The sequence below is a fragment of the Rhinoraja longicauda genome, chromosome 2 (assembly GCF_053455715.1).
Source record: "Rhinoraja longicauda isolate Sanriku21f chromosome 2, sRhiLon1.1, whole genome shotgun sequence".
Lineage (NCBI taxonomy): Eukaryota > Metazoa > Chordata > Chondrichthyes > Rajiformes > Arhynchobatidae > Rhinoraja > Rhinoraja longicauda.
In genome coordinates this window covers 60,059,331-60,086,469 of record NC_135954.1, presented here as the reverse complement: position 1 = coordinate 60,086,469, position 27,139 = coordinate 60,059,331, and the positions used below count along the sequence as shown (strand labels likewise).

At 42.1% G+C, this 27,139-nt stretch overlaps 1 protein-coding gene across 1 annotated transcript in view; it reads right to left on the bottom strand.

The window, feature by feature from the left end:
• Nucleotides 1–27,139, bottom strand: part of nek11 (NIMA-related kinase 11) — a 240,266-nt gene that overhangs the window by 83,666 nt on the left and 129,461 nt on the right. Inside the window, exons 9-11 of the mRNA XM_078419768.1 lie at nucleotides 21,979–22,064; nucleotides 12,088–12,207; nucleotides 10,120–10,213 (exon numbers count right to left, since the gene is read on the bottom strand). Coding sequence (XP_078275894.1) covers nucleotides 10,120–10,213; nucleotides 12,088–12,207; nucleotides 21,979–22,064 — 300 coding nt within the window. The remainder of the gene's footprint in view (nucleotides 1–10,119; nucleotides 10,214–12,087; nucleotides 12,208–21,978; nucleotides 22,065–27,139) is intronic.

Here is a 27,139-nt window from a genome sequence, read left to right as displayed (position 1 = left end):
TCTAACTCTCTCTTGAATACATCCAGTGAATTGGCCTCCACTGCCTTCTGTGGCAAAGAATTCCACAGATTCACAACTCTCTGAGTGAAAAGGTTTTTCCCCATCTCAGTCCCAAATGGCCTACCCATTATTCTTAAACTGTGACCCCTGGTTCTGGACTCCGCCAACATCGGGAACAGTTTCCCTACATCTAGCCTGTCCAATCACTTATGAATTCTGTTTCTATAAAATCCCCTCTCATCCTTCTAAATTCCAGTGAATATAAACCCAGTCGATTCATTCTTTCATCATATGTCAGTCCCACCATCCTGGGAATTAACCTGTTGAACCCACACTGCACTCTCTCAATAGCAAGAATGTCCTTCCTCAAATTAGGAGACCAAAACTGCACACAATACTCCAGGTACAGTCTCAGAGCCCTGTACAATTGCAGTAGGACTTCCTTGCTCATAAACTCAAATCCTCTCACTATGAAGGCCAACATGCCATTTGCTTTCTTCACTGCCTGCTGTACCTGCATGCTTACTTTCAGTGACTGATGTACAAGGACACCCAGGTCTTGTTGTACCTCCCCTTTTCCTAATCTGACACTATTTGTCTTCTTGTTCTTGCCTCCAAAGTGGATAATTTCACATTTACCCACATTATACTGCATCTGCCATGCATCTGTCCACTCACCCAACCTATCCAAGTCACCCTGCAACCTCATAGCATCCTCCTCGCAGCTCACACTGCCACCCAGCTTTGTGTCATCCACAAACTTGGAGATGGTAGGTGAAGATTCGGGTCGGGACGCTTCTTCAGACTGGTTGTGGGGGGTGGGGGGAGATAACGTAGGGGAGAGACAGGACAAAGTGTGGCAGGTAATAGGTTGACATAGGCGAGATGGGGTTTGATAGCAGATAATTTGTCCAGAATTTTGTGTCCTTCTGGGAATAATACTTATGTTGATTAGATGAAATGATGTAAGGTGGAAGGTGGTTTGGGAACAGTGCTAACACTGGAATCAGTTAGATATCAGGCTTGTTTGTTCCAGTTCTGTGAAATGGTTTGTAATTTTATGATATCTTGTTCAGAATTAACAGGCTAAATTGTTGGTGCAGATGCAATGTAATGATGCTGATTTGTACTGCAATTACTAGAATGATGGGTTGCCAATCACTGCAATGATTTCAGGGAAAGGCAGCTGGTTTTCCGCATGAAACAAAGAATGGATAAGCAGTTTCAAACATTCTTGTCCCACAGCCACATCACGATCGGCACTATTGCCCTGCAATGTGCTGCATGACATGCGGAGGCGTGAAGATTAATGAGGAATTTAAGCCCTTGCTCACCCTACACCTCCTCCTCCTCCTCTGATTACAGTGTGACTTTTAAACAACTTATAAAAGGTAATTCTGATGTCCTTGCGTATCTTTCGGGAAGTTCAAAAGATATTGAGTAGGAAAGGGGTTCTGTTGACTTTTCACCTTTCTAACATGAGTATTCAGAGCATTTAAAACTCTCCTGGCACCCACTCCTCCCCATCTCTACTCTATATTAGTGAACACAATGAAGGCCCAAGTGTTTGAGGAGTTAATATATTTTAAAGATGAGCATGCAAATGTGAATCACAAATGATGTTGGAAGTTTCATGCAATTTTATTTCCATGACATAATGGGATGGACAAGACAATTAAGATTTGGCAAGGCAATAAAGATTCAAGGTGGGGGAATAGTTATGACAATAAATGAGTAGACCTGTGGTTGATTTTACTGAGTTTGTATATGTTACTCTGTTGCTATTTCTACATAGCTTTATTTCACTCTGTTTTACTTTAATAATTTTGAGGGAATCTGCTGGATAAGCCACCAATAGTCTTCACTGAAAATCAGGACAGTTATCCTGAAAGTCAAAAACTAATATGTGCTAACATTGCTTTGTTACTGTACTTAATAAAATCTTTCCTCCTAAGTTCATGGATCCAAGTCAATGACCATACAACTGCAAACATTCTCTGATCAGATCCATGTTAGTTGTCTCCAACTTACTCCCACCAACCAAAGCAAAATGAATGCTGTGATCACTGGGAAACAGCCATGCAAGCGTTTGCAGGCCAATATCATTGAATCATTTTGGGCCCAGTTTCAAGCTATTAGGTACATTTTGCCATTGGGAAAACCTTGAAATTCTTTCATTTGTTTAAAACAAATAGTTTTCTGCTGTTTCTTTCTTAGGCAGTCCCTCGAGGTCAAGGACAACTTGTTTCCACTCAAATTGTGTGGGCTCTGAGATGACAGATGAGGTCAAAGTGGGAACTGCAAATCTACCAGAGTACTTCATGAAGTGAGACGGTGGATTTAGCAATCATCCATAGACGTACAAATTATTCAAACTTCCACACCTCTTCAGATGCAACAAAGCTACTAAATTCATTCTGGAAACTCGAGAACAAAACCTTAGCTAACACTCCAAATCAGCACTCAGAGACTGGTACACTATCACAATATATGAAGAATAACGGATGAATTAGCCCATTCTCTCCAACCATATTTATCCTTCGACCAATATCATTAATAAACAATTGATTGTTTTATTGTTTTTTTGTGGGATCTTTTTATTGATAGAATTGCCTGATGCATTTCCAAGTTTTCATCATCGACTTCAAAAGTGCTCCATTGGCCATAGAGCATTTCCAGCCAACCCGAGGAAATTAAAGGTAATAAAGAAATGTAAATCTTCTTTCCAGAAGTTACAAAACTGACATAAAAATGTTATTTGATGCCCACTCACACAATATAACCAAATGTATTAACCTTCCAATCTGTTCCGCAGAAATAGCTAACAGCAAATGTAACCTCACTGATTAAAAACAATAAACCATATTTAAAAGTCCCGATTGCAGAAATCTATTGATGTTAAAGAGATTAAACGCATTCAGACAAATGAAAAGGCACTGATTAGCTCAAAGCATATCACCATGGTGTTTTATAGCTACTGCACGTCACTTTGTAGGATACATCTACAACCCAGGTGTGTTGTGGAGTTTTTTCTACTTGCCTCAGAAATGCAGTTCAAATAATGTAAGATATTTAGCCATCCTGATAAACAAATTGCAAGCTGTTCAGATACATTGAAAAATAAGCCATATATATGTGGTATTGAAAATGGATGAGCAATTTTACGCTTTTAGGTCCAAGAAATATATTTTCCTTGGGGAGAAGTGAATAACTGCAGAGCACACTTTACATAACTGATGGAATAGTGAGAGAAAAACTGAAGAAGAAATACTTTGACGTTGAAATACTTTGAGAAGTGGGGGAAGAAGGCCAGAAATAACTTGAAAGGGTGTGGAGGCAAAACTAAAACTGTGGACTAACCTACAAGGCTATGAACCTTGAGCTGGGATGACGGTTTGGACCAGGTAAACACTTTTCAACAGGAAATTATATGATGGGTCAAATGGTGCCCTTCTGTGCATTGAATGTTGATGATTCCATGACCCATAAAATCTATGAAACCTCCAGACTCAATATACATCAGTAAAACCAAGGAGGGTATGGAACAATAAAGGTATCCTGGGCTCATGTATGATAAATAAGCAAGACCTGCAATCTGGAGATATGGATGGCATTTTAAACTGTACTGCTAGAAAAATGGTAACAGTGACATTTATGCAGTGAATTTAATTTCCAAAAGGTTTTAGTAGCTTGAAGTCAGACAAACTTATCATTCAGATATATGACTGAGATATTAAGAAGAGAGATAGATTAGCACCTCAAAGAATATGAGATTTAGGGTCAAGATTAAACCATATCAAGAAGCAATGGGAACAATTGTCCTCCCAAATCATGCCACAGTTATGTGCAGCTAATGATGTATCCTCCCCTGACTTTGATCATTCACTTTTCCTATCCTTCTTTCATGGGTTGAATCACCTGAATAGACGAGAATCAAAGACCCTATCTTCACTATTTTCAAAAATCAACAGAGACAACAAAGAATTGGGAAGGACATTACAGTAAGATTGTTTTTTTTTTTCCAGGGTCTTCATTATCAACAGAGAAATAATGGCTATTTTTTAACAAAAGGATTCAAGGTTAGAGGAAATTGAGCTTTAGAAATTTAAAACAATTTTGTGTTCACCTAATTGAATAAATTGTTGAGGACATGGAAGGGAGATCTGGATATAAAAGATAACACCAAAAAGTGGAATTGTACATTGGATTGATTTTTTAAAGCTGATATTTTCTTTTCCAAGTATAAAGTGTAGAATTCCCAGAAATGCTTCACCAGGAAGTTGCACAGATTCCTTGCAGAGAAGAACATTTCTAACAGTTGAGGATGAGTAATAGCAGGAACATGGAAAGTCTAATTGGTACCGATCGGGAGCTTTTGCTATATTACTGGGTGCAATTGGAAATTAATAGATCAGCTTTTCTCAATGGACTTCTTGCTTTCGTACCTTATCTGAGAGTTTACTGTACATATGGTGTTTGTAAACCGTATGTCAGATTCTACAAAAAGAATGGTGATGTACTGTGATGACATTTTGCATACAGCACAGCAGGACACGATCAAATATAACAATTCAGAATTTATTTGGCTAAAAGAACCAGATTAAATCAGTGCTGTAACAGACAAGCTGCTTGGCCATTTAAATGGATAAGTGCTCTTCCAATCTCTCGAGGGTAACGGAGTTACTGAACGTAAGGGAATTCCCTATGGCTGGGTAATACCCAACCTCGTGTGGGATCACACTTGCAGTGAATACAATGCTTGAAAACACAAAGCAGACCTCCACATTGTGTCTGGAAATGTGGTCAACAGAACAGCTAGCAAGTGCAACTGAAGCACAGTGTTTACGACACCCCCACCATTCTACTGGTTAACGTACAGTCCTTAGAAAATAAGGCTGAGGACATAAAGGCAAGGCTGTTTTATCAAAGAAAGATGAGGAAATGCTGTGTGCTCTGTTTCACAGAGACATGTTTCAGTTTCAGTTTCAGACCCCCAGCTCCCCAGACTCTGTCTTCCAGCCAGAAGGTTTCTCCATTCATTACATAGAGTGAACGGAGGCATTGAAGAAAGGGAGGAGTGAAGGCTCTGCCTCAGACATAGCAGTCCTGTTCTATGCCCCTGGAATACCTGGCAGTGGAGCCATCCTTTCTATCTCTATTTACCGAGGGAATTCACCTCTATAATCATGACCGCAGACAGATGTTTTTTTAGCACTGGAGGAGCTGCACACTGTGGTGGTCAACAAACACCAGAGAGCGTACCCCAAAGCCTTTTCTATCATAGCTGGGAACTTCAACGAGGTTGGTTTGAAGAAGTAAATTCCAAACTACCACCAGCACGTGTCCTGCAGCATCAGAGGGTCGCACCCTCAACCACTATTATTCCACCGTCAAAGTTGCCTGTTGCTCCATCCCTCGCCCTCACTTTGGGAAATCCAATCACCTGGCTTTGTTCCCTAATCCTGTATATAGGCAGCGACTGAGGTACACAGCCCCAGCGGTGATGACTGCACAGAGCTGGTCAGGGGAGGCAGAGGAATGACTCTAGGATGACTTGGAGTCGGCAGACTGGGCGACGTTCAGGGATTCAATGATTGACCTGAATGAATACACCACAATTATTACCGTCTTCATAAAGAGATGTTCAGAGGAATGTCTTCCCATCAAAATCATCCAAGTGTTTCCCAGCCAGAAGCCTTGGGTGAACCAGGAGATCTGCTTGAAGGGCCTTCCCGGGTCCCCACAGTCCCCAATGGTGTTGTAATCTCAGTCACCGAGGCCGATGTCTGATCGTTTATGGAAGTGACCCTTCGGAAAGCATGTGGACCTGATTGTGTACCTGGTCGCATTCTCAAAAACCAGGTGAACCAACTGGCTGGAGTTTAGCAGACATCTTCAACCACTCATTACTGAGGTCCGAGGTTCCCACCTGCTTTAAAAGTGCATTAATTATTAAAGGGTCTAAATAAGACCCATCAAAAGGGCCTAATAAGAGCAAGGTGATATGTCTTAATGACTACCGACTGGTAGCACTAACATCCATGGTGATGAAGTGCTTTGAGAGGTTGCTTATGGTATACAGTATATCGACTCCTTCATCAACAAGAACCTGGACCCACTTCTGTTTGCTTACCACCACAATAGATCAATGGGGGGGGATGCAATCTTGCTGGCTCTCCATTCTGCACTGGTCCACTTGGATAATAAAAACACATGTGTCAGGTTGTTGTTCATCAATTACAGCTCGGTGAACCTGTCGGTGGTGGAGGGAGCCATCAACTTCAAGTTCCTGGGTGTGCATATCTCTGAAGATCTGTCCTGGATCCAGCACAATGATGCCACCAGAAAGCCTATCAATGCCTCTTTTCCTTAGAAGATTGTGAAAATATGATATTTCGATCAATACTCTCTTGAATTTTTACAGGTGTATGGTAGAGAATATTGACTAGTTCAGGAACTCGATTGCCCAGGAATGAATGAGATTCCATAAAATGGTGGATACTGCGTGGTCCATCATAGGCACTGACCTCTCCACCATCAAAGGGGTCTATAGGGGGCATTGCCTCAAATAGACAGCCAGCACCATCAAGGTTTCACCCCACCCTGACTGTAGGAGCCATTTGTGTTTGGACTAGCTGCTGTTAGTATATTATATTATTTTGTTTAGATATATCTTGCCGTATTATTTTGGACACTTGGGGGCTGTTAAATGAATACATATATGGGCATAACGGACTGGGAGAAGCCAGAACTAGGTGGTATATCTATGGATACAAGGACTGGAAGGAGTTACGCTGAAACGTCCCGCGGGGCCTTACATCGCCCGGTACGGCCGCGGGACGTTTCAGCGCTCGGTGCGGCTCGGCCGCGGGGCCTTCCATCGGTTCAGCGCCCGGCGCGGCTCGGCCGCTGGACTTAACATCGCCAGCGTGGCTCGGCCGCGGGACTTAACATCGCCGGCGTGGCTCGGCCGCAGGACTTAGCAGCGCCCGGTGCGGCTCGGCCGCGGGGCCTTCCATCGCCCGGCGCGGCTCGGCCGCTGGACTTAACATCGCCGGCGCGGCTCGGCCGCGGGACGTTTCAGTGCCCGGTGCGGCTCGGCCGCGGGGCCTTCCATCCCATTGCGGGGGCTGTGCGTGTCGGTCGCCTCGGTAGGGGTCGAGCTGCCTGTCCGTGGGCGTGGGGGAAAGAGAGTGGAAGTTTTGTTGCCTTCCATCACAGTGAGGGGGTGTTTGGAGTCACTGTGATGGATGTTTGTCTTGGGGTCGTGTGTCCTGTGTTCCTTTCTTTTTTGTTGTGTTCTGTGACTGCTGGAAATGCAATTTCGTTCGGTATCTGTACCGAATGACAATAAAGTTCTGTACTGTACTGTACTGAGTTAGACACAGGGAGCTGAGAGAGGATACAGTTCTTACCAGACCTGCAACGAGAGCTGTGAGCAGAGCAGCCAGCTACGACTTGTATGCAAAATAAGTACAGCCTGATCTGTTCATCTCCTTGTTTGTACAACTACTTCAATAAACAACGAATTAAACTGGAAAAAAACATCTCTGGTGGGGTTTGCGTCAAAATCGATTACTCTCATTCCCTTTTTAGTAATGGCAATTAGAAAAGAGTTTACTGGAAAAGACTGAAGTTGCCATTACACTGACCATACACTCATTTTCACTTCAGTCTGAAAATCATGGCCTGCAGATTCAGAAACAGCTTCTTTCCAACAGCCATCAGGCTATTGAACACCCAACTCCATCTAAACTTCCAACTATGAACTGTCTTGGTTGCACAAAGGACTTCGGGCTTTTGTGTTGCTTTGCACTAACACTGTTTTATTCTACTTATTGAACTTTTTTTGTTTGTCTTATTGTGTTATCTATTGAGTACTGTGCTTAGTGTTCTGCTGCAGCAAGTAGGAATTTCATTGCTTCGATTCAGTATGTATGACAATTAAACATGTTTGACAATAACGCAACGGACCAGTTTGATGGAAACGATCTTCCTTATACTTTTGTAGATTTCCACAAATATTTAAAAAGTTCAAAAACTTTACAGGTGTAACTAATGGAAGCTAGTTTGCACAGATCAGCAATTAAGCTTGTTTTTCCTGAGCTAAAATATCTTTCTTTAAAACAAAAATAATTATATTCTGTCAATGCAATATCTCAAGTTGCTATTGAATCTAAAGCATTTATTACATTTAAGAGCAAATTAAGTTTAAAAAAAATACTAAAAAGGGACATTTTAATACATTCTGACTGTCTTCCTTTATATATATACATAAACACACACACAGAAGCACGCGCACACATATGTGCACACACAAATATACACGCATACATATATACACACACTTATACATACACACACACACAAACATTTACATACATACACACACACACACACACATACATACACACATATACCGTACATATGTGTGTGTATTTGTGAGTATGTGTATATATAAACTCAACTCTTTTCTCTCTCTCGTTTATTATATTATTTACAGTGTACTATGTTTACATATTCTGTTGGGCTGCTGCAAGTAAGAATTTAATTTTCTATTATTATTTCGCGTCATCACAACTATTTTCCAATAGCGAGCAAATTTTAGTGCCATGTCATTGGCCTGTACAAGATCCTTTACAGTGCATTTGTAATATCTGGGACACAGACGACAAAACACTACTGACTCTACTTGAAAGTTCATGCTTCTACCGCATTCTCAGGCAGTGGGTTCCAGAACTCCAACAACCACTGTCTTAAAAACAATTAGCATCACACAGCATGAATCTGCCGTTCAGCCCAACTTACCCATGCTGACCAAGGTACCCCATCTACACTAGTCCCAACTGGCCGCATTTGCCCCTTGTCCCGTTAAACCTTTCCTATCCATGTACCTGTCCAAATGTCTTAAAAGTTGCTATAGTACCTATCTCAACTAATTTCTTTGGCATCTTGCTCCAAATACGCACCACCCTCTGTGAGAAAAAGTTGTTCCTCTGGTTCCTAATCAATTTTTCTCCTCTCAACTTAAACCTATGTCCTCTGGTTCATGATTCCTTTATTTTGGGTAAAAGGCTGAGCATCTACTCTATCTTTCCCCCTCATGATCCTATACACCTCCATAAGATCAGCCCCCATTCTCCAATGCTCCAACGAATAATGGCCTAGCCTGCCTAAACTCTCTTTGGCGCTCAGGCCCTCAAGTCCTGGCAACATCCTGGTAAATCTTCTCTGTACTCTTTCCCGCTTAACAACATCATTCCGATAGCAGAGCCACCAAAATTGACCACAATACTCCAAATGTGGCCTCACCAATGTTTTGTACAACTGTAACATAAAATCCCAACTTCTATAGTCAATACCCTGACGGATGAATGGACAGAATGGACCAAAAGCCAATGGACCGAAAGCTTTCTTGACCACTCGATATACCTGTGATGCCTCTTTCAAGGAACTATGTACCTGCATTCCCCCTAGATCCTTCTGCTGTACAACACTCCCCAGGGCCCTGCCATTCACTCTGTAGGTCTGCCCTGGTTTGACTTCTCAAAATATAATATCTCACGTTTATGTGCATTAAACTCCATTAACCATTCCTCAGCCCATTTGCCCAACTGATCAAGATCCTGCTGTAAATGTTGATGACCATCTTCCCTATCTATGATATCACCTACTTTAGGGTCATCTGCATCATTAATTCTCCTCAATATTCCACCAACTCCCTGCCATTTAGAGCCATGATTCACTGCATAATTAAAAATATTAACAATATAACATATTTGATCATTCTGGATCTGCTAGATTCAGATAAAACTTAAATAGATTCAGATAAAACTGAAATAAATTTAGGTATCAACTTTTCTATTTCTGCCAAAATTAGACACCCACAGTTAATTGTTGCCCAGTTTGTTTTAGTTCAGTTTGGTTTATTGTCACGTGTCACAAAAAGCTTTTGTTGCAAGCTAACCAGTCAGTTTTAGATACACGTATTGATATTTTAATGCTCACCAAAATATCTTTGCTAACATCACTGAAACAAATGTATTTACAATCCCTATAAGGAGGATGACAGAAATTGCATTGGGTGGATTAAACCCCACCAACTTCATACCAACTTACATGCAGAACATCTACACTGACTTGTTGAAAATTGAGATTCCTCAGTTGCTGCATGCGCTGATGATTTTCCTGATATTTCTCCTCAGCCAGTTTCCTATTGGTATGAAATGGAAAAAGTCAGTTCTTTGCACCATGCAATCAATGAAAAACCAACAATACCTACTCAATTGATTGAACCTAATGAATATGGGTATTATGCCAATAAAATTCAAACTTTATCTGAATAAAGAACAAAATATAGAAGGAACAAAACAGGCCAGATTATTGTTGCTCACATAATTCTAGATACATATATTGAAATATAATGATCAAGAAATTTAACTGCACCAACAAATCATCGATTGTAACACTACTCATACTTCCATTTATGAATCTCTAAGGAGCGGACAGTACAGAGTTCAAATAGTCTGGCAATATAACTGACCATAAAAATGATGGATGCTTTCAACCATGTTATCAGCGTAATATGATACTGTAAAAATTGTAGTGCTGCCAAATAATATATGGCAGAAAGGTGCTTACAACTGACCCAGTCGCTGGTCATGCTTGGCTCATTGACCAAGTGATTTATATATATTAAGAACTAAAGCTTGCAGCTCAGTAGCATGGTTTGTTGCTGGGATTACAGGCAGGGCTATGGTCAGGGGTTGAGAGATGAAATAGGCAATGAAAGCCTTGGGAAGGGAGTGAATGCGGGGAAGAAACAGAAGACAGCATCTCAGTGGAAAAATCATCTTTGGGCACGAGGATTATTCATACCTGAAATTACTCAGCTGAATTTCCAGACTGAAGCCAAAAAAGTGACCTCTGCTTTACAGCTATTCAGTATGTATGTTCATCCTTACTGAATTAACAAATCACTAACTAAAATTTTGAGATACAGGATAAAATTTGCTCTTACAGAATTTATGTGAAAGTAAATATATCGAAACAAGTTATTTTTCAACTCATGTTTATTGACGCATATGCAGAGTACATGGCTTTGATTAAGGAATATGTTTTGGCTACAGGACACTGAGGAGAATTTACCACTTCAAAGGATTTAAAAACATTCATATGGGAAGTCAAAGAAGATCTCAGCTTAATAATTCATCCAGGAAATGTTACTTCTATCAGCACTGCACTACCTTAGTGTTGAAATGCAATGTCAGCCTCGACTTTCATGGTGAAGCCTCTTGAATGGACTTCAGAGGAAAGCCTTGTGATTCAAGAAGCAAAGCATGACGCACTGAGTCATAACTATTGTCTGGATGGCAAAGGAATTTGTATTTATTCTTATTGGGGATAAAAACACAGTAATGTGATTTACCATAGTTTTCAAACTTATGATGGGAGTGATATTGGGGCTTTGGATAAAATAATCAAGGCATAATCATCTAAGCTCAAAGTTAAACACCGTGGGACATTAAAACAAAAATGTAGGTAGAAGGTCCAACCTGATATTCATACATAATAGAAAAATTGAGCATTCTTGTCATGTAACTTGGTCAATAATCAGTTAGATTTTTAAAAATATTGAGAGGAATAAAGAACATCAGGTAATGTTGGGAGAAAAATCGTTCTCCATTTCTTTCTTTTCATGTATGATTGTGGTAGTGGGTGGGCAGTGAGAGTTTTGGCCAATAGTTATACTCACATCCCAGCATTTTAATAAAGCATAATCAGTGGCTGATGCATTTTTACTATTCTGTAGTGGCTCACTGCTATGCATGTGGTGCTGATGCCAAAGTTCAATATTCCCCTCTCTTGAGATTACCAAGATTTAAGAAATATTGGTTAATTAAATTGTCATTTTTGAATGAATTATGAGAAGGATCCATATGCTGAGGTTTGTTATTGTTGATCCAAGGTCATATATAATCTTCATATCACTTGATATGGCGAGGATACAAAACAAATAATTAACATTTCTAAATACTAAGTGCTTCGCCTCCTCAAACAAAATGAATGCTGCATTTTTGCACATACTTCAATTTCTTAGCTTTCTCGTCTGCATTCTGCAATTTTCGAAGTCTCATCCTCTCTCGTGGAGTCATTTTCTGGACTTCAGACTGCTCACGTAGTGTTTGAAGGTGAACTTTCTTCTGACTAGAAAGACAGAATAAAACCATAACTCTTGTATTTCTATATCCACTATTACAACCCCAGAGACTCTCAATGTATGTCACATCCAATGAAGTAGTTTTAAAGCAACTTTAGTAAGTTAGGAGAAACATCAACCAATTTATAAATTAGGTTTCCACCGAAAACATGATAAAATCAGAGAGTCTAATATTTGAGGGGCACATATTGGCAAAGACACTAATGGTAACTCCCCAGCTCATCCTAAAAACAATGGTGTGGGATCTTTAATGCACATTTTAGAGAGTAAGCGAGGCAATTGACTGAGATGTGTGGTGAAATAGTTTATTGAACTAAATCCCCTGATCCATTACTTTCCTTTCGTGTTGCACAATCACCACTTTTGCCATTTAATCTCTCCTTACACCTTATCATAGACTTTCCATTCTGTTCTGTCATTCCCTCCACATCCCACTTTTCCATGGCTTAAAAAACCCCAACTTTTAATCAAAAATGTGTTCAAGTTCTACTGAATGCTCAGCAACATGAAAACGTTTCTCAGTTTCTCCCTCCACAGATACTGCCTGAGTATTTCCAGCATTTCCTACTTTACTTCAGACCCACTGAGTATTTCTGGCATTTCCAACTTTACTTCAGAGTTCTAGCATCCTTAATATTTTGCTTTGGTGTACACAAATCTTAACAGTGTACTTCCGGGAGTTAGCAAATAAATGAAGCATAATATTTGAATCCATTATCCTAAGATGATAATCAGATTGCATGTTTGCTGAAGATGAGTTGCTGAGCCCACTTCCAACAATATTTCCCCATTGCCTCCTGCATTAATTATCGGTTTTATTTTATGACAAGCCTCTTAGAACATAGAAGAGTACAACACAGGAACTGGCCTTTTGACCCACAATGTCTGTGCCAAATATGATGCCAAGTTAAACTAATATCTCCTGCCTGCATGTGATCCACATCCCTCTATTCCCAGCATATCCATGTGCCTATCTAAAAGCCTCTTAAATGTCACTATCATATCTGCTCTCACCACTTTTTGAGTTAAAAATAAATCCCAAAGGGTTTTAGCTCAGGTGACATTAATTAAGATAAAGCAAAATTCAGGACCCAGCTAGGGAGAGAAGGGTGTGTACACCAAACTGGCAAGGTTAATTGCTCTTTGTTCATGTCCTTCATTGACAACTAGTTACTGAAAGGAAGTGTGGTTCGTTTGGAATTAATGTGATTGTTATGTTTCAGACAATATTCATGCTAATACAGCAATCCTGTCAACTGTATTGCCAATTAAAAAGACATCATTTGCAAACAATCTTTTGCTTTTACTTCCCCTCCACAAACAGGATGAATACGATGACAGCTGCATACACCCAGTAACTACAAGCATTTATGTCTTTAGTTTATGCCATTTGCAAAATGGTTGTAATTAAATAGGTTACCTTTCTTTCAACAGAAAGAAGACCTAGAAACAGAGGGATGCCCATCTGACCTCCAATGAATCAATTTATTGGACTCAACAAACTCCATATCCAAAATTTGCCAATTTATGTAAATATTTTGTATAATTTGTTTTTTTGTGTTTGTCTGAACCTATGTACCCGAGATGCTGCTGCAAGTAAGATTTTTCATTATACCTGTGCCTCATTGCACTAGAACATATGGCAATCAACATGAACTTGAGCAGAAAAGCAATTTGGGATATTCTGCAGATGTGAAAGCTGCTATAGAAATGCAAGTTTTTCTTTTGTACCAGCTTTAAAAAATGTGTGGATTCCCACAACAATAGCATCACATGGTACTTGAATCACTTCTCCAAAGTAAATTTACCTTTTAAATCCTTTAACCATAGCTCTTTAATCAAAAAAACTATCTGACGTTTGGCATTCAGTTTATACCCAAAAGAAAATAATGCAGTATTTAAGCTTGCTGAATTATTTTCCAGTAGATATTCGACATTAATTCATCATTTCTTTATTCAGCCTCTCATTAGGGTACCAAATGCAATGATGCGAATAAATTAACCTGTCAAATTTTCAATGTCAAAACCACATGGTGAAACTGTGACTCTACACTTTCTAAAATTAACTTTATGGTTATGATTATCATCTTTAAAATTTAGGCTAATGAGCAGGCAACTATTTGTTTAGTAGGCATGGTTTTAAATGGGAAGATAAAAACCCAGTACCATTGCAAAACAATAGGTCACCACATATTCTGCTTGGGTAGCTTACAACCCAGCAGTATGAGCACTGAATTCTACAAATTATAGATAACACCCCCACCCTTTCCTATGGCCCACCCTGGTACACACCCATTTCTCCAACTATCGTTCCCCTCCCTTTTTCCATTTCAACCTATGTCCCTTCCTCTGGCTTTCCATTTCACTCCTCTTTATTTGACATCTTATTGGCTTCTTGTCATACCAAGTCTTTGGCCACCCACTTACCAATCAAATCCCTCTCACCTGTATCCTCCTATCTTAGAGTCATAGTGATACAGCGTGGAAATAGGCCCTTCAGCCAACTTGCCCACACCGACCAACATGTCCCACCTACATGTTCAGTCAGAGGGTGGTGAAGGTGGTGAAGGTGTGGAATTCTCTGCCTCAGAAGGCAGTGGAGGCCAGTTCGCTGGATGCTTTCAAGAGAGAGCTGGATAGAGCTCTTAAGGATAGCGGAGTGAGGGGGTATGGGGAGAAGGCAGGAACGGGGTACTGATTGATAGTGATCAGCCATGATCGCATTGAATGGCGGTGCTGGCTCGAAGGGCTGAATGGCCAACTCCTGCACCTATTGTCTATTGCCTACACTAGTCCCGCCTATCACTTGTTAGGTTTGTCTGGCCCCACCTCTTTAAAAAGATGCAGAATAGTTTGCATGTCCAAATGTTGCACCAAACTTTGGTAATTCACAGTACAGTGGATCATTTCAGGCAGCAGTTAAAAATCAATAGCATTCCTTTCTACATAGGCATTAATGAGTGAAATTAGTTCCAGTAATCAACGGCATCACCGACACAATTACCATGACCATCTTTTTAATTCTATATCTATGTAATTAATTGACTTTAAATTCACCAGTTGTCATGGTGCAATTTGACCTCATGCCTGCAGATCCCAGTCCTAGATTTTGAAATCTTGGTCCAAATACAAAACAACCATCCTTGACCACCAATCCCCACCCCAATCAGATCCCTGAGCATGCCTGCCTGTTTAGATAGTAAATCAAAGAAATTCATCCAAAAAATATGGGATATCTTAAAAAACTTAAATAAAACACAGGCTGTTAACAGTGAATTGATTAGAATAAAGTGGCAGGGAACAAAGACAAATTAATTTATGCGCGGGTATTCTCAGTTGATCAATGTATATGTTTTGGAATATGACTTCAAACCATTTGTAGTCAAGTGTGTGATTTATGTGGTAATTATTCATGCAAATTCAATTCAACAGCTTGTGATTATAATATGCATTCCCTCCAATTAACATGTTGCCAATTCTCCTTCTAATTGCCCAGCCAGATAACACCCCCGATTTGCTACTTATTCCTTCATAATTGTAAATTTCATGAAAATCATAATCCAGTTTGTAATTAGTATCTGCTATCTGTCGAAATGTCTTGCTCTGACTACATTTGTTTTAAATTATTTTAACATGATTTATATTTAGATTTGTGAAATAGTTTTTGCAATATGATGCTCTCGCTCTAATTAGCAGCCAAGTGCCAGAACAAAGATGATGCAAACATTTGAAATGTGACTATTTGTGAATCCTATGGAGTATTATTGTACCATTTAAAAACTACTTAGGGGTATCCCCAAGAAAGATCAGTTAATTTAAAAAGCTTTACTTAATTGATTAACACATGTTGTAATTTGGGGGTCAATGGCTACCTGATTATCCAACAATAATATTTGATCAAAAAGCATTTGGTCCACCTGATCCATTGCTAATGCTCTGCATAGCTTGCTCCCTGTTAATCTGATGCTTTCTGCACAGCCTTTTATGGAATGGATACTTTATTGTCATATGTATAAGAAAATAACTGCAGATGCTGGTACAAATCGATTTATTCACAAAATGCTGGAGTAACTCAGCAGGTCAGGCTTTTCGCCTGGGCAGTTTGCAGCCCGGTGGTATGAACGTCGACTTCTCCAACTTCAGATAGCTCCTCTGTCCCTCCCTTCCCCTCCTCCTTCCCAGATCTCCCTCTATCTTCCCGTCTCCACCTATATCCTTCCTTTGTCCCACCCCCGACATCAGTCTGAAGAAGGGTCTCGACCCGAAACGTCACCCATTCCTTCTCTCCCGAGATGCTGCCTGACCTGCTGAGTTACTCCAGCATTTTGTGAATAAATTATTGTCATATGTGACTAGGCACAGTGAAATTCTTTGCTGCATACCCAATTTATACAAATAGCAGACACCTACAGCACTGACAAAGTTACAAAGCACACCAGCTCCTCCTTTTGTTCTCTCCCTCCATCTCCCTCACAGCGATCCCCCCCCCTCACGCCAGGTCCTCTATACTTCCCCTTGTCCTTCCCCCTCCCCCCTCATGGTGGTCATCCACACCGAGTCCTCCATTATTCTTCCCCCTCCCCTCATCACGGCGGTCCTCCACGCAATCATCAACTGTCGATCACGGGTCAACACGTGAGGCATCGCCGCCGCGGTGAGGCTTCACCACCACCGAGGCCCCATCGTCGCAAGGCTTCACCACCGCTGAGGCCTCATGGCTGTCGACGCCCCAGTCCTTTTACTCCTCTCTCTACTATGTGCTTATCTTCTCCTCACATGCATCAGTGCTCATCACCTCAGCCATGCACTTTGCTGCCTTTCTTTCAGGAAGTAGCTTCTCGTGGAACTCCTATTATATTTATTGATTACGACATCTAATGGTCTCTTCCAAAGTTGAAAAGGTCAAGGTCAAGTTTGAACACAGGCAAGAATATCAGCCAGCAGCTGCACTCATTTCTCAATAATCACTTGATCCATGAGACCAAATGTGCTGTGATGAGTACATTCAGCAGCACATTTAGCAATAGCGATCAAAGACAAACTTCTTGCTCTATATGTGCCTACCCAATCAAATTCCTTTAATGTTAATTTTCAACTCGCCTTTCAGTCTTCCCTTTACCCAATCTTTTTGACATTCTCCCTTAACTATATATCCTCTTAATTCTGGTGATTCCCTTCCCATTCAAAATCCATCAAGTGCTGCCGTGAATACACTGTAACTGTAATTCAGTAACTGAACTCAACCAATTGGATGAATTTTATTAAGTTTGCACATAATCAGACAAGTTCACCTAAGAAGGAGCTGTTCTGCTCTTGATATTATTTCCGGTCCCGGTCGCAGCCGTTCGCGGCTCCCCGGGTTCGCGGGACCGCCCCGCTTGGTCGAGGAGCCGGAGACCGGGAGCCCGAGGAAGGAAGAGGGAAGCGAGCGTCCGGTCCGGTTAGCGGGCGGCGGCGGAGTCGGCCAATGGAGTGGGCGCCGCCATCTTACCGCGGGCCTCCGGCGCCCGCCGCCTTCGATCCGCCACGCTGCCACGGCCGCCACCCCTCGTACAACGTGGGCGGGCAGGGCCAGGACGACCCTGCCTCCTGGGGGCAGCACGGCCGGGTTGGAGGTGACTGGAGGCCAGGTCTCCCGGGCTGGGACAGAAGCCTCGACGGCGCCCCGGGGAGACTCGAGCTGGCGGCCTGGGGCCCGTACCCGGGGCCTGAGGAGCAGCAGCAGCCAGCGGATAACGCTCCCCGCCCATGGGGCTACGGACCACCGCCCAGAGAGAACCACCCCAGTCTTGACCGTCCCCCCAAGCTGTGGGATCAGCCGCAGGACTACCCCCACCCCTACAATGTCCACTGTCTTGTGTGCATGCCACATGTACAGTCGGCAAGTCATTGGTTCCAGCGGTTTAGGGCTTGTTTACCTAGCATGTGAAGCCTGGGTTCGGCGGATTGCGCGGAGGAAACCACCAGAAGGTTCAATGGGCAGAAAGACAATCCCAGCAAAGCGTTGTGGAGCACAAACAGGGCAGAGTGAGATACGTAGGACACTTCTGACCATCCACTGCATCCTGACCTGTCCCCAGCCGTCTCGACTATGTCTTGCTGCTGGAACCCGATAGGCCAGGACGAGAGAGTGAGGCCGACGATCTGCGCAACTCCCGCTCACTTAAATCCAAGTCAAGCGCAAGTCATGACTTCAACCTCGGCCAGCATACCGCGGCTGGCGGGGATCCCAATCAGCGGTCAAAATAATAAGATTGAAATTTAAGTCATGGTCATCTTCGAACCCGAAGGACGAACAACAGCATTATTTCTGGTAACTATTTATCAATCCACATACCCCTACTTTCAGCCAGAAACCTAGATGTAGATAGAAAGTTGTGCTAGGACCAATGCTCTAGCTAATTAGATAAGACTTTACACCGAATAATCAGGATGGAGAGGGGAGGCAAATTTCTGATGAGGGGAAATTTAGACTTTTAAAGAGAAAGGCTAAGGCTTTAGTGCAGAATGTTGAAATAGGTAATAACTAGGGGTCATCAGTCTGAAGAAGGGTGCCGACCTGAAACATCACCTCTCCATTTCCTCCCCAGATACTGCCTGACAGGTTGAGTTCCTCCAGCACTTTGTGTTTTGTTCACGATTCCAGCATCAGCAGTCTTGTGTCTCCAGCCAAACTGAGAAGTTGATATTCAACTGGAGTTATGACTTATACAAAAGTCTTTGTACGGTAGAATTCAGATGCACACTCAATTAGCAAGAACAAATATATGTCGGCATTGATTGTACGAGGATTTGAATAAAAGCATGAAAATATCTTAGACCACAACTAAAGGTTCTTTTGTTTTCTCACCCCGTTAATGATTTCTCATCTAATTTCTAGGTATCGGCAGGTTCTAGAACATTCAAACACCAATTCATTGCCTGCATAACAACAATTATTCTACCATTAGACTGCAACATACCGTCAGTAAACTCTACAAGCCTCAAGGGACTACAACCATGATACCAAAAGCTGCATCATAGAATAATTCTTATAGGAATCAAGATATAATGATTCCAATTAAAAGTGAACTGTTTTTGTGAAGAGAATCTATTTTAATCGTGGTATACATTCCTTACTCCATCATTGGTAAGGGACTAAGACCAAGGGACATCAATAAATTTTGTGCAATATTCAAACCAATATCATTAAAATAGTAAGAGAGAGAATGATTTACCACACAGTCCAACCAGCCCTTTCAAAGGATTTGACAAAACCTGAAGTGCAGTAGCTATACCAGGTAGGAAATACAGCAGCCAAGTAGCACATGGCAAATTCCCACAAACACCACAGTAAAAATGGCCAACCTTTCTTTGGTTTGGTAATGAAAGTCAGGAGTGAATATTATCCAGAATACAAAGGAGAACAGCCCTGATCTTTTTTGAAATAGCCCCATGGGTCCCTTTATCTTCTACTGAGAGAGCAGATGTGGCTTCAACATACTATCTCACCTAAGGGCAGCACCTCTAACATAGCACACTTCCACACTTTCTACTCTCTCATCTCTAAAGTGGGATTTGAATCCACAAATACCTAATTTGGAGGCAAGAGGGTTACCAAACCAGCCACAGTCATAAATAATTTAAATTTATGTCAAGCAGCACTGATTCTATTAGTCAGAGTACATCACTCCCCAGGGTATGAGCCTTTGGCCCAGAAAACTCTCACTGCCTTAACAATCTTTAATACCATTCACATGCTGAACAATGGAATGACATTGTAACATATTATTGGCCACACATTAAATGTAGTACTTAGAAGGAGGCAATTCTATAAATCACAAGGATTAGCAAGATAAATTAAAAGTGCCAAAGGATAACAGGTTTAAATATGTGTGTGAAACATACAGACGATGAACAGCGTAGGATAGAGCTTGCCTGTTAACTTGCATTAGCCAATCTGAACGTCAATCAACTCCTGGTAGCCATGCACTCCCTGACTCCCTGAAGAAGGGTCTCGACCCGAAACGTCACCCATTCCTTCTCTCCCGAGATGCTGCCTGACCTGCTGAGTTACTCCAGCATTTTGTGAATAAACCCATTCCCTGAATACCCTTTCTGTAATCACTCCCAGCTATTCAATATTCAGTAATGAAGCATTTAAATCCCACAATTTAGTTATGGCCCTGTTTTACAGATAACCACTTTCTTGATCATATCTCAGGTTGCAGTTGTTCTCATTTAGTGTGTCAGTTTGATCATTGAAATTAGAAGGATTTTTTTCAATTCGTAGATACAGAGAATCTGGATTGGATTATGAAACGTAAACCTCAATCGGCCTTTCCAGTTTCATCAAATGTCAGTGGGATTTCAGTTAATCCTCTCCAACCAGCAGAGTGGTCATTTAAATATTATAATGTGGCGTCAGATATATTCACACTAAATCTTGCGTTGGCCACCTAAGATTTCAAAAATCTGCTGGCTAAATAGATATGGACAAAATGCCTTTCTGATATGTTTTCTGTAATCTGTCAATTCCAACTGTCTTGTTTCCCTTCACCATTCATCTTCACAAAGAGTCTAACGTCTGTGGTAGGCAAGTTACTGGAGAGTATTCTGAGGGATAAGATAAATATGTATTTGAATATAAAGGGGCAAATTAGGGATAGTCAGCATGGTTTTGCACACGGGTGACCATACCTCGCCAATCTGATTGAGTTGTTTGAGGAAGTATCTAAAAAGATTGATGAGGGCAAAGCCGTAGACGTTGTCTATATGGACCAGCAAGGCATTTGATAAGGTATTGTGTGGTAGGCTGCTCTGGAATGTTAGATAGCAGGGAGAACTAATGGAATGCACAGAGAATTGGTTTCATGGAAGAAAGCAGACAGTGATGGTGGACGGTCGTTTTTTGGATTGGAGGCCTATGACAAGTGGTGTGCCTCAGACATCAGTGCTGGTCCCTTGTCTGTTTGTGGTTCATATCAGCAATTTGGATGAGAAGGTACGAGGCATGATTAGCAAGTTTGCAGATGACACAAAACTGGGTGGCATCGTAGATAGTGAAGATGGTCAGCAAAAATTGTAGCAGGATCTTGATCAGTTGGGCAAGTGGGCTGAGGAATGATTAATGACATTTAATACAGGTAGGTGTTGCATTTTGAGAAGTCAAACCAGGGCAGGACTTACACAGTGAATGGCTGGGCTCTGGGAGTGTTGTAGAGCAGAGGAGTGCAGGTACATATCAATCCGTGCCAATCATCAAGCACTAATTTGTACTAATCCCATTCTGTACTCCTCTCACTCCCATCAATTGCCTTCCAGACTTTACTCCCCAGCTACACATGAGAGTGGCCAATTAGCCACCAATCCCAACAACTATGGGACATCAGAGGATATGGGAGCACACAAGGAAAAGCCATTAAATAACAGAGGGATCATGCAAACTTCATGCAGATGCGAGGATGCGATATGCTGCTGGATCTGGGAGCAGCAGTTCCCAATCTCCACCTCCAACAACAACGGAACACTTGAATATCTAGGAGCCCCCGATACCTCCAACCACCAAACCTCAATGCTCCCATTCTCCCTCAAAGCATCCAGTCTATCTGCTGTCATTCCAACATCCACTACCCATCATTGTCTTCAAACCCACTTCCTTGATATGTTTTGATTGCCCTTGTGCGTTCAATCCACCCCACCCTGTAATGAGTCTTCAGGCTCCAGTAGTAGAACAATGAAGACTACCATAGAGATCAAATGTATGAGTTCTTACTCACAAGGCTTTCTTTATTTGTAGAGCATCTTTTTGGGAGCTTATTGTTTTGTCTTTCATGGATATGTTTGAGAACTTGCTTTTTATATTCTGCAATTTATAACAGAGGAAAAACAATGATTAAAACATGATATGACAATATTTTCAATATCCATGTAATGCAAAGGCAAATATAGAGGAATCTAACGAATCCAAGAAATATCAGACAAATAAGCAATTGTGTATATCACAAAATGCTGGAGTAACTCAGCAGGTCAGGCAGCATCTCAGGAGAGAAGGAATGGGTGATGTTTCGGGTCGAGACCCTTCTTCAGATTCAACTGTATATAATTGTGCAATTGTGTACAAATAATTAAAAGCTGGGAATTCAAAAATCTTCAACCTACATTATTTCTCTTTCCATAAATCCTCCATCCTGCATTTTTCCAGCATTTTTCTTCTTGTTCCAGATTTCCACCATCTGTAATGTTTTTTTTATTTCTAGACTGATCATTAAAATGTGAAACCATTGAAAACAAGGTTTCCCTTTGAAGCATTCACTTCCTCCTTCACAACTGCACAAGATGCATTGCAGTAACTTTCCAAGGCTTTTTCAAAACATCCTCGACAAAGGAAAACAAGCACATAGAAACCCTCGGTTCACAAGCTTTCCCCCAAATCACAAATCATGATAGACACCAAAAGCTGGAGTAACTCAGAGGGACAGGCAGCATCTCTGGAGAGAAGGAAAGAGTGATATTGCGGGTTGAGACCCTTCTTCAGACTGGTTAGGGATAAGGGAAACGAGAGATATAGACGGCGATGTGGAGAGATCAAGACCTGGGATGTCTGGAACCGGAGCTGGAGTCCACGAGGTAGAAGATGGAGGCACAGGCAAGCACCAAGAAAACACCCGTGGCTGTGGTAGCGAGTCTGGGTTATAAACGTGGTCTTAGAGTCAGAGGGCAGGAGGAATCACAGAGAGGGGGCAGCGAGAGAGGATGTTGCGGAACTCTCGTCAGAGAGAGGGCAAGAACTTCTACAGAGTAGACATACCTTGAGGAGATTTTGCAGTGGAGCAGACAAAATGTGTAAGAAGGAACTGCAGATGCTACTTTAAATTGAAGATAGACACAAAAAGCTGGAGTAACTCAGCAGGACAGGCAGCATCTCTGGAGAGGAGGAATGGGTGACATTTCGGGTCGAGATCCTTCTTCAGTTTAGGGATATAACTAGTCTGAGAATACACCATCATCACTGGGATAAAACAGAAAACTCAAAGCACAAGGATGAACCTCATTTGTAGCATTGCAATAAGGCAAATCACCATGTTTAAAATGGCAGTCGGATAGGTGAAATTAATGCAGTCTTTTCCATCACCAGCCTCACTCACAACTCATTAAATAAAAGGAATGTCTATATGAAAAGCTGTTGCTAGCATGTGAAATATAATGTATTTACTCTCTAACAGTATGTTTTCACTTACAATTGACAGTGTACATTATTCTTACACAAGAAAATTTAGTGCTACTTTAATACAAATTCTGAGCTCCAATCACCAATCTGTCAGTCTACCAATTTAGCTCCTGTCAGTAAATCTTCAGGTCGATGACCCTCCTAACAATGCTTGACATGACAGGTCCTGTCAGTAACCGGACAAGCTGACAAAACTGAATGTATTTTAGAGATTTGTTTGACAGTATCAATGACACCAGTCAAGTTTTTATTCTTGTGGTTTCCCCGTCTCTTGAACTGCAAGTAAATGGATGAGAATCTTGGAACACTTCCCAGCCTGTAAATAAAAAGGTCTAAAGCCGTCCTCTTCACATATTTATGTGGTTATTAGTTAAATTCTTTGACATAATGAGAATGAGGGTTTCAGAAATGCCAAAAGCGGTTTCATTTTTTCCCACATTATGAATTGAACAGTAAACATCTCAGAAATTTATGGCAGGAAGTCATTCCACCTATTCTCTCAATGCTGGCTGATAAAAAAACTATTGAGACTAATTCTATACCACAGCCTTTTAGATAATACCACATCAAGTGCCCATCCAAGGAGTTTATAAATATATTTTGGAATTCAACCTGCACCAGCATTTCAGACTCCTACCACTCATTGGTTGAAGTTTTAATTCCCACAAGTCTTCTCTAATCTTTTAATCAATGATGTGCAATCGATATCCAAGATTGACATCTCTGAAAGGGGATATTGGTAGAGTAAGTTAAAAGAAAATTGTGCAGTAAGAAAGCACTCAATCCCAAAAGAGGATCTGTGTGACAGATGTGGGGGATTGCCCTCCCAGAGCTGGGGAACGAAGTGTTGAATAATACCAGCAATTCGATTAAGCTCAAGGTGCTGACTTGCTGCTTCATCAGGGGCCAAATACTGTGTGGGCTGGAGGAAGAAAATTGAAAAGGAATGCAGAGTAGATAAACAAACACTGTCTTTCAATGTCAAGGTCAAAATCTGCCAGATCAGATTTTAAAATTATGTGGTTTTGATATATAGCATTCATACCAAAGAAAGAGTATTTCAGAATATTCTACATAGGCCATTTAGTCATAGGTCAAATGTTTATGTCTCATTACAGCTTCCTCACATATTTTTTTCACAATAACGTTCTAGTGCCTTATCCCTCATCTAGCTTCCCCACAAATGCATCTGTACTATTCACCACAGCACCTCCTGTGGGAAGAGGTTCCACATTCTTATTGATTGCTGCATAAAAATTCTACAGATGCACCACCGAAAGCATACTGTTGGGTCGAATACAAACCCATCAACTTCCATAGGTATTGAGCTACACCTCCTCTCATTCTGCGGCTTGCAAAGATAGCATCCCCTGCTCTCAATTTCTCCGTCTCCATTGCATCAGCTCCCAAGACGAGTCTTTCCATTCTTGGACATCCGAGATGTCCTCTTCCTCTATTAAACATGGTTTTTAAACCTACTGTTGTACATGGACTCCTCACCCTCATCTCCTCAGTGTCCTGTAGTTTTGCGGGACACTGCTCTTGCTCCCCCTCCACCCAGATAGGACAAGGATAGAGTTCCCCTGGTTATAACCTTTCACCCCACCATCCTCCCCATCTAACACACCATTCTCCAACATGTCTGCCACTTTCCACCTGATCCCATCACCAATCACATTTTCCCATCCCCACCCTTTTCAGCTTTCCACAGAGACCACTCCATCTGCAAGTTCATGATTCACTCATCCCTTATCACCCCCCCACCCCCCCCTCACCTCCCCCAGGTACTTTGCCCTGCAACCACAGGAGATGTAACACCTGTCCCTCTGCCACCTCCCTCACATCCATCCAGGGACCCCAGCAGTCCTTCCAGGTGAGACAAAGGTTCATGTGCATCTCCTCCAACCTCATCTACTGCTCCCAATGTGGCCTCCTTTACACTGGAGAGAACAGGATTAGACTAGGCAACAGTTTTGCTGAAAACTTACGTTCGGTCTGCCAAGGCCTGCTGGATCTCCAGGTGGCTGACCATTTTAACTCCCCTTCCTCTTCCCATTCTGTCCTATCTGTCTTGTGCTTTCTCCATTAACAGAGTGAGGCCACACGCAAAGTGGAGGAACAGCATCACGTAAACTGCTTGTGTAGCTTACAACCTAATGGTATGAACATTGAATTCTCCAATTTTAGGTCACTAACCCACATACAACCCCTCCCCCCCCCCCCCCCCCCCCTTCCCTGTGCCTTATCTGGATGCTTATTCATTTCTCCCTTTCAGCTTCCCCTGTCCCCTTCCACCTATGTTCCTTCCTCCGTTTTCCATCCATATCTCACATTCTTTGTATTTTCATCACTGGCCTCAGTCCAACCATCTACCAATCAGAAGTCCCTCACGTATCCACCCAGTGCTTATTAGACTGTCTCACCCCCACCTCTCTTCCAGTTTTCTCCCCCTCCCCCCACCCACTCCCACTTTCAACCCGAAATGACTCCTATCCATGCTAGCCTGACCTGCTGAGTTACTCCAGCACTGTCTTTTTCTTGTCGGGTTGTATTGCAGCTTGGTTTGTGAATGTCTCTGGCTAAGACCAGAAGAATTTGCAATGAGTTGTGGATGTAATAGGTAATAAGTGATAGGAGCAGAATTAGGCCATTTGGCTCATCGAGTCGATTCCGCCATTCAATCATGGCTGACCTATCTCTCCTTCCGAACCCCATTCTCCTGTCTTCTCTCCATAACCCCTGACACCCGTACTAATCAAGAATCTCTCTCTGCCTTAAATATATCCACTGACGGCCTCCACAGCCGTCTGTGGCAAAGAATTCCATAGATTCACCACCCTCTGACTAAAGAAATTCCTCCTCATCTCCTTCCTAAAAGAATGTCCTTTAAGTCTGAGGCTATGACGTCTAGTCCTAGACTCTCCCACTGGTGGAAACATCCTCTCCACATCCACTCTATCCAAGCCTTCCACTATTCTGTACATTTCAATGAGGTCTCCCCTCATCCTTCTAAACTCCAGCGAATACAGGCCCAGTGCTGTCAAATAAGTTAACCTACTCATTCCAGGGATCATTTTTGTAAACCTCCTCTGGATCTGCTCCAGAGCCAGCACATCCTTCCTCAGATATGGTGCCCAAAATTGCTCACAATACTCCAATGTAGTCCAGTCCATCACACAGACCAGATCCCCTACCAGTTACTTTATCCACACTTCACAAAGGCGATATAATCAAAGACCCGTCTCACCCTGGTCATTCCTTCTGCTCCCAACGGGCAGAAGGCACACAAGCTTGAAAGCGTGCACCATCAGACTCAGGAACAGGTTCTGCCCCTCTATTGACTGAGAAGGGCAGTGAAGGATGCAAAAAAGAGGTACCGGGACAAGATGGAGTCACAGATGGAGCAGCAGGACACCAGGCGCCTTTGGCAGGGGCTACGGACTATAACTAGCTACAGGTCCAGCACCCCCTCAACCGGAAGTGCCGGCTCCTCCTTAGCTGATGACCTGAACTCTTTTTACGCACGGTTTGAGACGGGTAACACCACCAGCTCGCCGTCTAAAAACAGCACCGAAGGGGCGCTGGCTAGCGAGGCTGGAGGGGGATCCACCGCCGGGGATGTGCACACATTCTCGGTGTCCGAGCATGAGGTGAGGTGGGCTCTGACGCGTGTGAACACGAGGAAAGCTGGAGGCCCAGATGGTATATCT